The 16,946-nt window shown below is 35.3% G+C and overlaps 1 protein-coding gene across 2 annotated transcripts in view; it reads right to left on the minus strand.

Annotated features, from left to right (window-relative positions):
* Nucleotides 1-11,538: 11,538 nt before the first annotated feature.
* Nucleotides 11,539-16,946, minus strand: part of LOC111871699 (transforming growth factor beta receptor type 3) — a 57,377-nt gene continuing 51,969 nt past the window's right edge. For both annotated transcript variants that reach the window (XM_033754363.1, XM_023864967.2), the window contains exon 15: nt 11,539-16,822. In XM_033754363.1, the coding sequence (XP_033610254.1) occupies nt 16,683-16,822 (140 nt within the window). In that variant the 3' untranslated portion in view covers nt 11,539-16,682. The remainder of the gene's footprint in view (nt 16,823-16,946) is intronic.

A 16,946-nucleotide genomic window follows, 5' to 3' on the forward strand; every position in this document is an offset into this window, starting at 1 on the left:
CTCAGACCCGAGAATGACTGCACTGACGAGGCCCATCAGCAACTGTAAATGACAGACCCGTTCTCTCCTCAGAAAGGGCACCCCACATTAACAAACCAGCAACTGTGTGACAGTAATAAAAATCTTATCTTGGGCCCCAGATGGGGCTTGACACCAAGAATGACTGTTCTGGCAAGAACCAGCAGCAAATTTACCAAACAGACAGATAGATGAGTTAGTTTTGTGGGGGCAGTAGTTTAAGTTGGCTTGTTTCCTCTTTTAACCACATTCTCTTGACAAGGCATAATCTTCCACAGAAACCTGTACTGACAGGTGTTCATAAAGTACACATGCCCCTACTCGGACGCTGAGGGAGTACGAGTACACTTGTGCGAAACTATGGTCCACAAATGTGGTACCTACTCAGACAGACAAGAGAAGACCCTGTTTCCAAACATATAAACGGTCCTGAAATGAATGTAAATTAGGTCACAGATCCAAATGAAGCTCAAAACCAAGAATGACTGTTCTGGCAAGGGCCAGCAGCGATTTACTGCACTGGACGAGTCAGATGTGAGTTATTAGCCAACCGGCAATGACATAAGCACAGGAGCACTGTTGGGAACCATAACCAAGCAACGACTTGTGACGACTGTAACAGACAGAGGTAATGTGTGCTATGGTGATCTGTAACATGTGAAGATTAGTGGTAGTGTTATAATTCTCTGTAGTTACGAGTTATAGGAATTTAATAAATCCAATTAGCAATCCAAACCCTGTCTAGTCACTAACATGTGACAATATATTGACTTAAGTATATAACAGATGCGGCATATTTGCGCTCCGTACCTCGAAGTCCTCATTGCTTTCAAATAACTTATTGAACGTTGTAGGATTCATTTATTAATTTAATTTGAAAGTTCTAAAGAACTTGACTGAGTTAATACTAATACCAGATTGTACATGAATGTCAATCTTTTTTCTATACAACAATGGTACAAACAGTCACACACCCTGCACGCATTTTCTCACAGTCATTAGCATACTTACAATGGCACTCAGTCTTTCTGAAAAAAGCCCTGACACAACATAAAAACCTTGTTTTCTCAACTTAAGAGAGAAAATTAAGTTTTTATAATGTTTAATACATGACTTAGCATGGGTATGTATATGTAATTACTGCAACTATAAATGTTTTCAGTCAACAATTTAAAAAGAAATATATAAATTAATATTCATGTAATAATTGTATGGTGTCAAAACTTGCAACCATATAAAAACCACAAGTATACATCAACTCATATCCTTCATTCTTCAATGTAACAAGTGCACCACAAAACAACACCACTATTATTCCTTATGTGAACATAAACCCAATTTTCTACAGACACATCAAAAGCCCTAGGTTTAAAAACATATGAACTGAAGTCATTCCACTGCCTGACTGCTTGTATCACACTCCCCAAACATCATCTGTACTATCCTACAAAGTAATATAACCAATCTCTGAAGTCCCAGAACTTAGAAAACAAACCTGAAATGTTTAATTAGGCTCTCACACGTTTTTCTACCATTAGCACAAAACCAAAGCAAGTTAAAACGGCATTTTATTTACATAGCACTGACTGCAAAGTCCAAAGTCACATGTACCAGAAACATAAGCTTCATTCAAATTCTCCGTAACAGAAGGAAGTCTGCCCCCACTTTTCATGAGTAAAAAAAATAGCACATTAAAAACAGTTGTTCAAATTATACCCATTCTCTTTAAAAACAGAACTAAACAGTACATAGATGTACACAATGATTCAAATGTATAATGTGAGAGTCAGAATGTTTCTAAACTGCAGTACTGTTGTGTAGCCATAAGTTACCTAACATGATGTCCCAAAATAATAAAAAATTGTAAACAAACTGTAACCTTCTAACTAATAAACATTCTCTTCAACATCACCAATAAAGTAAATTACATCTTATCCACATTTCAAGAGATTATACATCCTGAGAAATGAAAAACTATGCTAAGCACACCTGCATGGCCTGCACTCATTTTAGAGCTTTTGATGTTACTGTAATATACTTTTGAAACTGATACATTTGTATAAAATCTTACATCTAAAGCAAAAACAACTATGAATGTTAAATCAATTTAAGTTACCACACAAAGCACCATATTATTATAACCCACTTATATCATCCCTTTAAAAAGATAATTAATGAAGCTTCCATCTTGTTTCACACTATGCCACATTACAAGCATTCAGACTCACATTCTGATGCATTACCCTGTATCTGAGATTTCATTCAAGGCTTATAAGCAAGTAAGAAGAATCGTAAGAAAAATGCTTGGAAACCAAATGGCATGACTACTGAACTACATTCACACAATACTGGAAACTCTGATGAACTGAATGTACAGCATCATGCAAACATAATTTATTTACTCATTTCTTTCTCAGCTGATTAATTTCTGCGAATTTCAGTGAAGTACAGATCTGTATTCACATGTACAGCAGGATTCCCTAGATATGAGATCAGCCCACTTCATCCTTCTCATCGTACAGAACTCCACACATCCAAACCCTGAGAAGAACCAAAACTCATGATCCTAGTGTTATAGCAGGCCAATAAGGTAGACATCTTAGATCATGCATGGACATGAATTGGCCAAATACTACTTCACGAATAATTATATGAAACATAAGAAATTAAACAAATTAAACTTTCATCCATATCATGTGTCAAATTTCAGATCTGTGAATGGCATACTTTAAGAGCACACACAAAAAGTGCAAATATATCACTGAATACATACCATCACAATATTCATGTTTATACCTTATTTTCTAAATGCACCAATGATATTATATCCTATCACATTCTGTACATCCATAAGGTGCTGGAATTCAACGCTGCCCATTCCAGCAATACACAGTATCTTCCATAGTGGATTACAATCTTTGATACATCTACTCTTCTATAATGAAACAAAAATTGTGAGTGGTGAGCAAAGCATTATATGCTCTATACATTATACACCAATGTTTGCATTTTCTAGACAAATATTCAAGAGCCTTATGAATGAAGTCTGTAACAGGTGAAACGAGTCCACTGATTTTTTGCAGGCCTATATTTAAACTTCGAGTAAACACTTTACATAGCTTTAAAATATCATTCATGAGATGATAAAACTGATCGGATTAAATTTTAAATTACAAACAAATAAATGCATAGATTCCTACTTGGCTCTTCTAGTGCTGCATCAGAAAACATAGAACCATGTCATAATTACTTAGTCCGATGGCTCAGGCCATTCTGTACTCACATTTAGTTGTCTTCACCTTCTGACTATCTGTAAGAGGCACCCTATCTCTTGTCTTCACTGCCAAGGAGATATAAAAACATTTGACACTGATGGTTATCGGTATGTATGGTACCAACATAGGCAAACAAACAATCATTTAAGACCTGAATCTTTCATGGCAGCTTAAAGTTAACAAAATCTTCTTGGGTTACCAGCCATGTCAACTGGTTGAAAATGACCAATGTTTCTGGGACCATCTCTGTCCCCACCATCAGAACCTGATGTGACATTACAATAAACAGCAATATATTAGATATGACTTGAAACTTCACTGGGAAATGTATCTTCACAGAAGCCGTACACAGAATGGGATTTACACTTATTTTAGTTTGCCTGTCAAAACTCTTACAAATTTCTTCACTGATAATGGTCAACATCATGAGCATGAAATTTTTCTTATTGCAATATGTAGACTAAGTTACAAATGTGTTCTTTCATGACATTGCCTTAATTACTGATGTAAAACGCGCATGTTATTTTTGGATAACAGTGAAGTTACTGTCTAAATATACATGAATCACACTGCCCTTTATTATAACAAGCCAGCTAAACTTTACTGTTTCTTCTGTACAATTCCATTCGAAGTAATACTTGTATATCTTCCAAACTTCTGATTTCAACAGGTTGTTCTCTAGTCTTAATCCAAAAATAAATCTTGATACTGATCCTTAGTTTCCAAATCTGATACACATAATCATAACAATAATTCTGAACCCATACAAATTTTTTCATGTCATCTACAATTCTTCTTTGTGCCAGATAAATAATCTGGCACAATTCGTCAATTCCCCAACAGAAAGTGACCGTAGTTTGCTGACTGTTATAATATGTACATGTCACTGTGAAGATTAATGATACATTTCTTCACGCATCTTGGTACACCATTACTGACCCCCACAAGCTCTTAGGACATGTAAGTTCTAGGAAAACACAGCACCATAATACTGATTCAACATAAATCAGATTTAACCTGCTGAAACAATATGAGCTCCAAATGTGTATTCTGTCCATAATTTCACTTACTATTGACAGCAACAAATGATTTCCAATATGCTCCTACAGAATGCCTGATTATATCTTATCTCAGCATAAACATGTGTGCCCAGACATGCATACAATGAAGCCATGCAGTCTACACTAACTGTGCAAACCACATGAGAAATGAATATAGAGAACTATTACATTTTGTACTCATTCTTGGAAGAAGATCAGATAACACTATAGAGTACTGTGTTCATATAAAAGCACTATCTTGTCGATTTCCAAGCAATATTCCTACGAATTCATACATTTTTACTGATGATAAATCTAGAAACATGTCAAAGAGTTTGTAATTAAAAAAATACATTCATACAAAGACCACCCACTTTCACTCACTCACACACACACATACACATACTCATGAATATGATTGCTACGATCATGTATTTGTATATAAAAATGGAGAGTTGTATTTCTGAAGTCTTTTGTGAGATTCCTTAGATTGAGAATGTATATGACTGTATATCTTACAGAATGTTCCTTTTTGTTGCTGTGGGAAACTGACGGTTAAAACAGAGAACTCATTTACAAAAAAAAAGGGGGGGGAAGTGACAAACTCCTACTTGATTCCCATTATTTACAACAAAAAACAGGAAGAAATTACGTTGTTTTCAAGAGGGTTCTTAAATAGTAGTATATACTTGAACATTCTAATAATACAGATTAAATACTAAATTAGTTCTTGAAAACATTAGTAACATTCACAGAATACCTGGCTTTGTATTCCATATTATTCATAGAATATAACTGGATTTTTGTATGTAGCCTATTATACTAGTCCAGTTACAAAATCTCCAGAATATTAAACTTGTCCAGTTCCAAACTCTCCAGAATATTCAGAATTTTAAAACTGACATTAGCCCTTGCAAGTATTGGGTAGAATTATAGAACTTTCTATGCTTCCAAAAGTAGAATTCAGTACTATAAAAACTGTATGTTTCCAAGCTTGTTATGGCTACTTCTTTCAATATTGAAAAGATCTGGTACATCACAGTTTCTTAACAGGGTCATGTTGCTTATATTTTAAGAACATAACATCTATTTCCACTCATTTCCAATTCAGAGGGACAAACAGTTTCACCCACACTGATGTCTTGAGTTATCTAACCAGCATTAAAAACCTATTTCAACATGTAATGCCATGTAATTCAAATGGTACAGAAGTTACTTCCTTGCAAGTCACCAAAAACATGACCACATTAGAGTTCACAGGAGACACAAATGGGGAGGTGATGACTTTCCATTGATATAAAGAAATGATAGTACAGCAAAACTACAAAAACGCTACTCAAGACAAACAAAAATTCTGAAAGCAGGGATGCTAATGCACAAGCTGAACACTGTACTGATGAGCTATATCTGCTTGGCTATAATCTCAACCTGACCAGAATACAAGTACATGGTGTGTATTAAAATTGTACACAAATGTATGCTGATTCTGAAACTAAGACTGCACAGAACAGCTAGGTAATTTTACTTGTTACTCAGACCTTGACTCTGTATAGAACAAAAACTGTTCAGGTTGATTCATTCTGTAAATGGCTTACAGCAAACATCATACAACCTAATATTAAAATCTGACAGCTACTCAAAAGTAAAAATTTTCTGAAGGAGGTAAGCAAGCAGGGATTTTTTTTACTTGGGGGGAGGAAGCCAGAAAACTTGTTTTCAAAATTATGTTTAAATAATTTAATAATATTTTTATTGACTGATCTAGAGTATTCAGAATAGAAGAAAAACTTTAAAATTTTTATTAATAACATACAGTACATTTCTTTCTTTTCTTCAATTCTGATTTTTCTCCTCAAAAGATCCAACAACAGAGCTACTGCGAAGAATCAAATTATAAATAAAAAACAAATATCAGAATATCGTGGTATTGGCTCTATGCAGGAACTGTTGAGCCACAGAAGCCTCGGGGCATGCACGCAACAAGAGTTGTGGATTGTGTTGGTGCGTTGCTAGGCGACAACTCTGTGGATGTGTGGATAGCGCAACAGGAAGTGCGAGTGACGTCACATATCCCCACTCATACTGTAACTACGCAACACTTGGTAAACACCCCACCCCACTAGGCTGTGACATCATGCAACAGTGATAACTATCATGTAACTGGTTTCTATGGAGTCCGTTGCTGGGCAATAGGCTATTTTCTGTTCGGTCGGTGCGGACACTACATAATGAGAGTATTCGTCAGTATTGAGAATGGAGTATCTGGGAGTCCGTAGAAGACCTGTGAAGATTTAAAGTGTGATTTGAGTGTAACTGAGAGAGTGCGTGGAACCAAGCTGTTAAGAAATCCAATCATCCGAACTAGTGCCCATCATTTCATGATGTGTACCCCCTACACATGACAATATCCTGGCAGGAGAATCCCATCATGAAATTCTGAGCTCCTTCCTACTGTCTTACTATGTTTGTTACTAGACTGCTAGTAAGACAATTCAAGTATTCAAGACATGGGCAATACAGTTCACACTAAATGTCACATCTCAATTTAACGCAAGTAAATTGTGCAGTTATTTTTACTAATACCAACATATCTTTGATCTCAATAGTTGCTGTTATGCCAAACTCACTACATCCTTAAAAGTTTTAAGTGCTGTTACTTCAATGTTCTGAGTCAGCTGTTCAACTTCCTCACTAGTTCAGTCAAACTGATGACACATGCACAAACCTTCTGAATTTTTTGGGGACTTCCTCTTTCTACTAGTATATGAAAATATAAATCTTTTTCTTACTCATGTATCTTATTTGAAAGCTCATATTTTTGAACTTCTGGAGATTATAAATATACTTCGCCACCTTCCCTCATGTTTATGCATGGTATTGTGAAACTCACGAACTGCTTTTGAGTTGCAACTAATGTTTCCAAAAACATTAATTCTCAGTTAAGAATTAAAATGACTCTATGATAAAACAACTGACTTCAAGGCAATTGTTTTCCTCAGAAAGAGGGTCAGTTTAACTTTACGTGGAGCACAGAAACATTACACATGTTCTCATTGCTCTCTTACATCATAGGAATTTTTCAATTATGAGTCATAGGTATATGACATTAGACCAAAACTTTGTTTTTTAAAACTAATGTTAATAAGATACACAGTTGATGTTTATAGAAAATTATAAATATATACAAAACACAAGGCTTCAATATTCATTCATAATCAAGTCACTTAAGCATAATTTTTCTCATGTCATTACTAATAGCATGAGATGCTTAAAGCAGAATAAAACAAAATGTGATAAAAACACTTAAAAATTTCAAAATTAGTGAAATGACAGTGACTGTTATGTAAATCTTTGATGGCAATCAAATTGGCACAAAGGGGCGGTAACAGTGAAGCTGTCAAGTACAAGACCTCACACGATGCCAGAAAGTTACACTCAGATTTTCTACACACCAACCTCTTTACTCCTCTTACCTGGCAGGAATACAGTGCTTCAGAAAATGGAGAATAAAGTAAACTTCAGTCAACTAGGGGTTTGCCTGACTTGGCTCATCCTGGTTGGTCACACTAGCAATAGTACAAAATTACTTGCAACACCATCCAGTGTGATTGATTAATAAAAGTTATATTTCAATTTCCTTAACATGTTTCAGTTGGATTGACCATCTTCAGAAGGACACAATCGACATTTAGGAAACCATCATTACAGTGTCATTAATATATAAAAAATTATACCTTGTAACAGCATTAAGTGCATGAAGTGCTTGGAACATTTATGAGTTATTGTAACTAATTTATTTACACAGTTAAGTGTTTAAAAGGAAAGTTATAAAAATTTTTTGTTAAAACTAGAACCAATGGTTCGTGTCTAGAAATTTCTTCTCATCAAAGGAAGATTGCCTATCATGACGTGGTTCTGTGCCTTTAATGCCATGGTCCCACCGTATAGAACACTTTGTATTGTTGTACTAGTGTTCTATACAACAGGACCACGGCATTAAAGGTACAAAACCATGTCATGATAGACAGTCTTCTTCTTTTAATGGGAAGAAATTTCAAGACACGAATCATTGGTTCTAGTTTAGCAAAAAGTTTTTATAACTTTACTTTTAAATATTTGACTGTGTAAATAAATTAGTTCCAACTATTTCATGTACTTAATGCTGTTAAAAGGTCTAATTTTTTTAATATATTAATGACACTGTAATAATGGTTTCCTTAATGTCGATTGTGTCCTTCTGAAGATGGTCAATCCAACCCAAACATGTTAAGGAAAATGAAAAACTGAAATACAACTTTTACTAATCAATCACACTAGATGGTGTTCCAAGTCATTTTATACTACTGCAACTAGGAGTTAATGAGTTGGGAGTCTTTACTTAAACCAATGATTGGATGTGGAGTGTGTTATTAAAAAACGCCATCATCCAAATTTTACAAAATTCACTCAGGAAATGTCTCACTGTAGATGAACCAATACCATCTTCTGTCACCCACACAAATTAAGAAACCTGCATAAAACTTCTTCTGTATGTTCCTTTACATAACACATTTTTTTAAGATTTCTACACACACTGAAGTCTTTAGGGGATCTTATAATTTCTGGTACACAAGTATAAGTAAAAACCAAATTTTTAATCCCAGCCATGCACAAACTCTTCTAATTATTCTAGGGTCTCTCACTATTATTCAATTTCATGTGGATCACAGAACACCTCAGTATTTATAAGGAATAGGACATTAATCTTCCTGCACATTTTAAGCAATCATGATGTTCAGGGTGTACAAAATTCCAACCATTTGCACCTGATATTTCCTCCAATATCACTGTAATCATAGAAAGATAAATGAAAGAAAAATTGATAAAACCTTTAGTAAACTGCAGGAAGTTAAAAAAACATGGCATCATCTTCTTCTCTTTACAGTTCCACTATTCATACTTTATCTCACAATAAAAGACAGCATTTCTTTAAATATAATTATTATATAAAATAATTTTGTACTACTATGTTCCATATATTCCACGAATTACTGAAGTTCAGGAACTGCTGGAAGAGTTTATTACAAAATTATTTGTAATTCTAAGACAAAGAAAGGTGGAAGCAATAGGAAATGTATTTCACTGGCTGAATAAGAATGTGGAATGAGGTACCTTATTCCATTCTTCCAAACCTATCATTTGTACTTCAACAATGTCTACAGGGCAAGTAAATAAATGCAACTGTTCACAAAATAAATTCCAGACTAATTTTGAAAGCTAAATCCTTTGTCATTACATTATAACAGGAGGAAATAAAAGCACAAAGCATAAAAAATATGTTTCTATGATTTATCTGATAACATATGTACCAAACAGACAAGTGCTTGATTTCTATAATCTCATTTTATATACATAAATATGTTGGCATTACTTTCATTGAAGTGAAGGAACTATGAAGGCTAAGGAAGCCTTTAGCTCAATGTCTACCACACTTCATGTGCTTTATGAGAAGCCAAATTTCGTAAGATGTAGCAGACTGTTGTAACAAATGCACTTAGAATTTTGCAAAATGTGATATTAACATCATCTACCTCATACGAGCACAGCAAAATTTGAACTTGTCACATGTTATAAAAGCCTTGCAAGATAAGTGTAACTTTCACACATACAGAATGTTCAAAAAAATAACTACATTCTCTCTGAGGGTGTATTTTAGGTAACTTCTGGAGCTGCAAAATCCTTTCCCATTTTAACACCAGTTTCTTTTTTGCAGAGATATATGGCTGCAAATTTGCTCCATCTGATAGACTTAAGATGCATACTAACTGAAACTATTTTGTATTACCTTAGCATCCAGTGAAGTGAAATAAAGCACTTCTTATAGCAAGTGCTCAAAATGACCTCTTCAGTCATTATGCAGCTTTCTGCAATACACATAGGAAATGACCATTTTTTGTTCTAATATCACTGGTGTCCCATCCACAACGTGTATTGTATGACGGACTCACTGCCTGTACCTCTATTATACAGTACAGTACAAGTGCAAGTGCAAGAGGTGTAAACAATGAATGGTCCAATTCAAGTTGGGTTCCACCGATGGTTGCATCCACAATGTGTAAACAATCCTGTGTTTATCCGAACAGTTCATTTCACTTATTATGCATGTTTTACTGGAGATTGGATAGTGAACTTACAGAACATGCATGCTTGGGCAGAAAAAAAAAGTGTTACAAGGCACCAGCATCACTTCTCAATTAATGTATGGACTAGCCTGTTGGAGATCATATCATTGGTCCTTATGTTTTTCCATCCATTTCACGCGTGTTACATGCTTGCAATCCCCATAAATACAAGGGAAAGTCAGAAATTGTCCTCACTTTTGCCATAACACATCTTTAGGTTTGTCACACTGCCTTCTGCGCATGCATGCTTAGAGTTGGTACTACTGTGGTCATATGATTGAAGTTTGACCTTGATCGCGTCATTTTCCTTGATGCTGTGACAGTGTAAAAGTGTGCACCAAGGAGGAACAAAGAACAGTGATCCAATTTCTCTGGTTGGAAGGTATGTCAGGGCTTGAAATTCATTGGAGGCTTTCAATACAATATGGGGACACTGCTCTACCACGTAGAAGTGTGTATGAGTGGACTGAGAAGTTTAAAAATGGCCGGACAAGAAATTCAAGAAACAATCTTCCTCGGAAAAGGCGATGCTAACCGTTTTTGGGACTCAAATAGGCCTATACTGGAAGACTACCTGGAAAAAAGGTGTACAATCAACATTGTAAGATACAGTGATTTGCTGGCCAACAATTCGCACCAAATGCTGAGGCCTATTGTCGAAGAAAGTGTTGTTGCATGACAATGCACGGCCAGACCGTTTAAACCATTAAGCATTTGGGTTTCGAGGTGCTGGAACACCCCTTCTGACTATCATCTCTTTGGGCTGCTCAAAGATGCTTCATGAGGTCATAGATTTTCTATGGACAAAGAAGTGCGGGAAGCAGTGCATAAATCATTGCGCAACCAACCAAAAACCTTCTTCTTGGAGGGAAAATGCAAGCTTGTGGACCACTGAACAAAGTGCATCAACAAGGAAGGAGATGGCTGCGCAACCGACTGAAACCCTTCTTCTTGGGGGGAATATGCAAGCTTGCGGACCACTGAACCAAATGCATTGAGAAAGAATACGCAAGCTTGTGGACCACTGAACCAAGTGCATCGAAAAGGAAGGAGACCATGTAGAAAAACGACATACTTGTTCAACCCCTACTTTTGTGTATATAAATTGGAAAAACAAGAGTGTGGATAATTTTTTACTGCCATAACAGAGAGATGACAATTCATTAGCCATGCATGTCAGTATGTGCTCTACACATGATGGAACCTTTGTGCATGCCAGGTATGTGGAAGGATAAAATATCAGTTCTTACAGAAGTGAAGTGAATGTGAAGGACCAATGACATGGCTTACACGCTCACCTTACCTCAGCCACAGGAGCTGGAGTCCCAGGATGCCCTATGGCAAGAAGTGCAAGATGCAACACAAATTGTACACAGGATACCAGGGATATTGCAACAGTATGGGCATGAGGCCACATGCAGAGAACTGCATCATGGCTGATGGAGATCACGCTGAACACTTTTATTTTATTCCAGCAGATACTAAAATAATACAAAATAGTTCTGTTTGTTTTGCATCTCAAGTATGTTGAACAAGACAAACTCTGCAACCATGTATCTTTGTCATAGAAAATTGTGACAAACTGTAAAGAATGTTTGGACTCCAAATGTTATTTACAGTACACCCTTATAAAAAATATTATCATTATTTGACTTCCTACATAAATCTGTTCTGGAAATACATCATGATAATGAATGTTTCAGTTCAAATTTATTGTAGGCCTGTACATACAGGAGGCAAAATTTAAGTTCCTTAATATAATATAAACATTTAAAGCAGGTTATATGTTATGAGAAATAACATCATTATCTTTTTCCTGATATGATCTCCTAAAGTCAGAGAAATAATTTCACTGTGTAGCAAAATTAGTTTAGGTTCCAACTAATATATATAACATTATTACTTTGTATATTAAAAGTTCACTTTTCAATATATTTCTCCATATCTCTATAGAGCAAGAAAATTAAAACATACTTACATCTTTAATGAAGAGGAACTATGGTACATAGTATCAGTACTCCATACACTGCACACAGGCACTATGGCTATGATAATGGAAGAAATAAACTGGAAGGATGGCAATGGATAGTGTACTCGAACTATTCAGCTTATTCATGTCTTAGAGCTTCATCCAACTGACCAAGCAATTCACATCATTACACATCAAATATCCAATGATGCACAATAATAATATAAGAAAGAAGCAATATTGGAAATTTAAATGATAAATTCACAATTCCTGCTTTATATACACTGACATGAAAATGAACATTGAAGCCTTGTCATTACTTCCAGAATCTAAGTACTCATATTATGAATAACAAAGAGAAGTAATGGTTTTTACTAATTAATTCTGCAAGTTACCAAGTCAACTTTCTGAAACTTGAGGGATACAATCACAGATTTCATTATGAACTGACTTGTATACAGAGTAATGCAGTCTGAGAATATGAAAAATATAAAATGTGCTATCATAATAGAAATTGTAACAAAAAGATGTATCCTCTGTATTACTGTAGATCATAGCAATCTCAATATGTATGAGAGAAAACTGTGACTGCGTCCCTCAAGAATTAATACTACTTACACAAAAACCAATATAAAATATCTAGTTGTAATAAATCTATACACAACATATTTGTTATAATATAACTTAATGCTATTATTTTGCTTTATAAAAGGGACCCTGAGAAACATCTGCCACCAGTGTATTTCTATTGTAAAACAGTTTATGGGCAGTATTTAAATGTGAAAAATATCTTTAAAAAATCGAGTCCTGAATCAATGTAAAATTCAGGTTTTAAAATACTGTATGTAAAGTTTTCTTACTTTCTTAAGCTGAAATGAAAACATAAGAACGTCTTCCTTTTGTAAATCAAAATTCAGCTTAAATTTTTATACATTTACTTGTTTATAATAATTATAATATACAATAAAAACCAGGTACTTAGTTACATCTGTTTGTATCATTGCTTCCTTCTCTTGCAGCTATTTTTCTCTAACACTACTTTAAATAATTGTATTCTATAATGTTGAATCTGCATTAGAGTAAGTAGGCTCTTGGTCAAACAGAGAATCTCAATTTCAAGCAGGTCCATTATTTCAGAAAGTAATTTGATAATATTTTTGGAATGCAGAGAAACTGCCATCCACCTCTATGAATTATTTCATGCAGTTTCAAATGGTGCCTAAGTAATATAAGCCCTTTACCGTTTCTACAGTGCTTTATAACTTCTTTATAAATTGGTAAGACTGGATCCCTTTTCCAGTGCTCAGGCATTCTTTTCTTCTACATACTTCTTAGTAGTCTAAAGTCATTAATATCCTACAGGTCTGCCATCATCTTACCGTTGCTTTTCTCTTTAATCCTGTTTCTTTCCAGTCAGGAAATGTTAAAAAAACAACTCTTTCATTGATTTAATACCTCTTTCTTTTTCCATCTTAATCATTCTTCTTTATCAACAACTTTATACAATTCTTCCATCCTATTTCTCCTCCTCTATAATATTCTATAGTTTAATTTTTTGCCTGATTTAGTACTTTCATCTAAATTAGTTTGCATTTTTTCTGTATCCACATCTTATCTCACCTGACCATTTTTCTTAATGCTTTTTCATTTTTTGCTCATTCTCTTCTCTCCTACCTCTCTAGTTTCTCTATGCCCTATACAGCAGATCTGTCTGCACTAAAGCCTAGAAATACAGATCTGCATTCAGCATTTCTCACAGAGACAGAGCTGACAATGGAAAATATTTGAAGACACGTGACCACTGTGAACATTTCTATAAATTAAATTTGAAATTCATATAATCCATCAGCAAATTCCAACTGCATTTCATGTCATTCATATGGAAGTTCCAATACACCTATCTAATCAACATAATGGCTTTTGTGGAGGGAGGGAGGGAAGGAAGGAAGCATGAGAAAAAGAAAGGAAAATGAAGTGTCCAGTTTCAAATAATATGCTTATGAGCTATGGAAAGTAGTCATCTAATGGAGTAAAATTAAAGCCATATTACAAGACACACAGAAAGACTCGAACATGCATTTTTGAAACTGATTTGGTACAAGTATAATTGCAAATATTCCACTTCAAAAATGCTGGAGAAATACTTTGAAATGGCAGCAGAAAGACCAGAAAAGTGGAGCCAGAAGAGAAGGCCCTTGCTAAGGAAAGGTCAATAAACATGTTTCCGTGGCAACAAGCATGTGGCGCCACACTAGAGAATTCTTGGAAAAGTTGTTTTCTATTGGGTCTGCCCCAAGAATGAATTAAACTCATTCAGTTGAGAATGTGAGGACATCGTTGGGATCCATTACATAGCAACAGATAGATAAGACATAGAAGATGCAGTGTGTGCTGAAGTGAGAAGTGGAGAGCGTGAACTATTGATAGCCATACAATTGCTTGTAGCTGTGAGTTATAAGAGTTCAATAAATCAAATTATCAATCCAAGCTCAGATTCTAGTCATTAAAGACTAACAATATACATAATGTGGTCCTCAAACATTAAGGGGATTCCTCTGCACAATCAAGAGCCTCCTACTCAGTAACTAAATAAATATGGTGCATATAAATTAACTTGGCATGTCATGTTTGGAACAGATGTCAGAGAGATCACCTGGTATAGAAATTCATGCTGATCCTGCACTTGTCTTAACACAATAAACTTCACACAACTACTTTTATCCCGCACTAACAACTGTATAGCAAATGAATAATAAGACAACCTTGTGGAGTAATTTCAGTAAATTCAAATAAGAAACCCCCAGCAGTTATCAGAACAAATGTCCACTGCCACATGCAGACAAATACCACAGCAGATTTAATCACTGACAAGAGTAACAATACTGGCTGGAACAAGTTAGTTTTCACCCTTGCTTTGTTCACCTGAAGTCACTTGTCAGCTTCTCCATGACCTCCCCCCATACGCTGCCAATGAGTATGTCAGCTACTCACTGCCACTCACCCATCTTCCACTTGGATTTCTAATGTAGGTAATGGCTAAAAAATTAACAGATGGCTGACTATACAGTCTTGGTAGCATTCACTAATTATAAGTATCTTGTAGTCCAGTGAACAACTGTTCATCTACAAGACTGCTTCCAGCCCACACTCACTGTACCACCTAGCGAACTCACAGTGACTGCATTAAGAACACGTGATATATCTTTGAACCCCAACTGACAACGGCAATTTCCAAACATTCCTGTTACTTCACACTAAATAAACAAATTCCTGTATGTATCTAATCATTCCACAACATGACAATGTTATGTACTTTTATTTTAGAAAGTTTAATTATGAAAATTTTTACCATTTTAAAGTTTTTTCCTGTTTGTGAATAGTCTATTCTTAGCACCAAGCATGGGAATAAAAAGTAATAAGTCATTTTAACATTACATTACTGATCAGTATCAAACACACAGACTTCTATACAAAGTGATCTCTCTCATATGTCATAAAACTGAATCTTCACTATGCTAATCAATTATTCCTGACTTCTAGCTGAGATGCATTAGCAAAATCATGTTCACTATTACTCTCCCCCAAAACAGGTTTGTAGTTCCCATTCATGGATGACCAACTGCAACATAACAGCTCCACCATGCCACCAAACCGTGAAAAACTACAACTTCAGTTTTCACAACTTCGTCATGGTAGTAGAAAAATGGCTGGATTGAGCAAACATGAGGGGGCAACTGAGGTAATTCAACTTCCTGATTCAAAGTTCCAAACATTGTACAGCTGTAGTTAATTTCATTTTTGACTATAAATCATTATTTCAAATTGATGTTATAGAACATGACAGAACATGGGTAAAAAGCATGTTGGCAATGAAATGAGACACCTTTATGTACATGTCTGTTCATGTCACAATAGCGAACTATGAGACTGCTGCACTCAGGTGATGGCTTACAAAAAAGAACAGGTGCCACAATGCTTGTAGTAATATGGGCCTCAAGTAAAGAATTAGCAAGACTGCTGATCATTCCTAAATCATAGAATACTATCCTTATTTTGATCACTCAGCAACTTTCACTTAGTCATACCCTACAATTTTGAATTAATTTTATACCCTTCTCACACCTACACTGTTTCAAAAATGATTGTACTAAAACTAGAGGTGTCCTTTCATCATGTACTAGCAGACTGCAGATGTTTGCTAGCAGACTTTGTCTTGGGGTCAGGTTGCTGTCATGGCTGCTTCTGAGTTGGTGGAAGAGCAGCCACTATGTGGCGACAGATTGCATCCAGTCACAACACTTGTACCAACTCCAGTCCTTGCTTCTGGCAACTGCTTATCCGTTTGTCTCCGAAATGGATCTGAATATCAGTAAAAAAACTTTTACATGTAGCAGTGGTTTACAATACAAACATGAAAATGAAATAAGGAAAACCCTGGAAAGACTCACAGCAGACCCCCACAAACAAGGTTATATGTACACCA

Source organism: Cryptotermes secundus, unplaced genomic scaffold (genome assembly GCF_002891405.2).
Source record: "Cryptotermes secundus unplaced genomic scaffold, Csec_1.0 scaffold299, whole genome shotgun sequence".
Taxonomy (NCBI): domain Eukaryota; kingdom Metazoa; phylum Arthropoda; class Insecta; order Blattodea; family Kalotermitidae; genus Cryptotermes; species Cryptotermes secundus.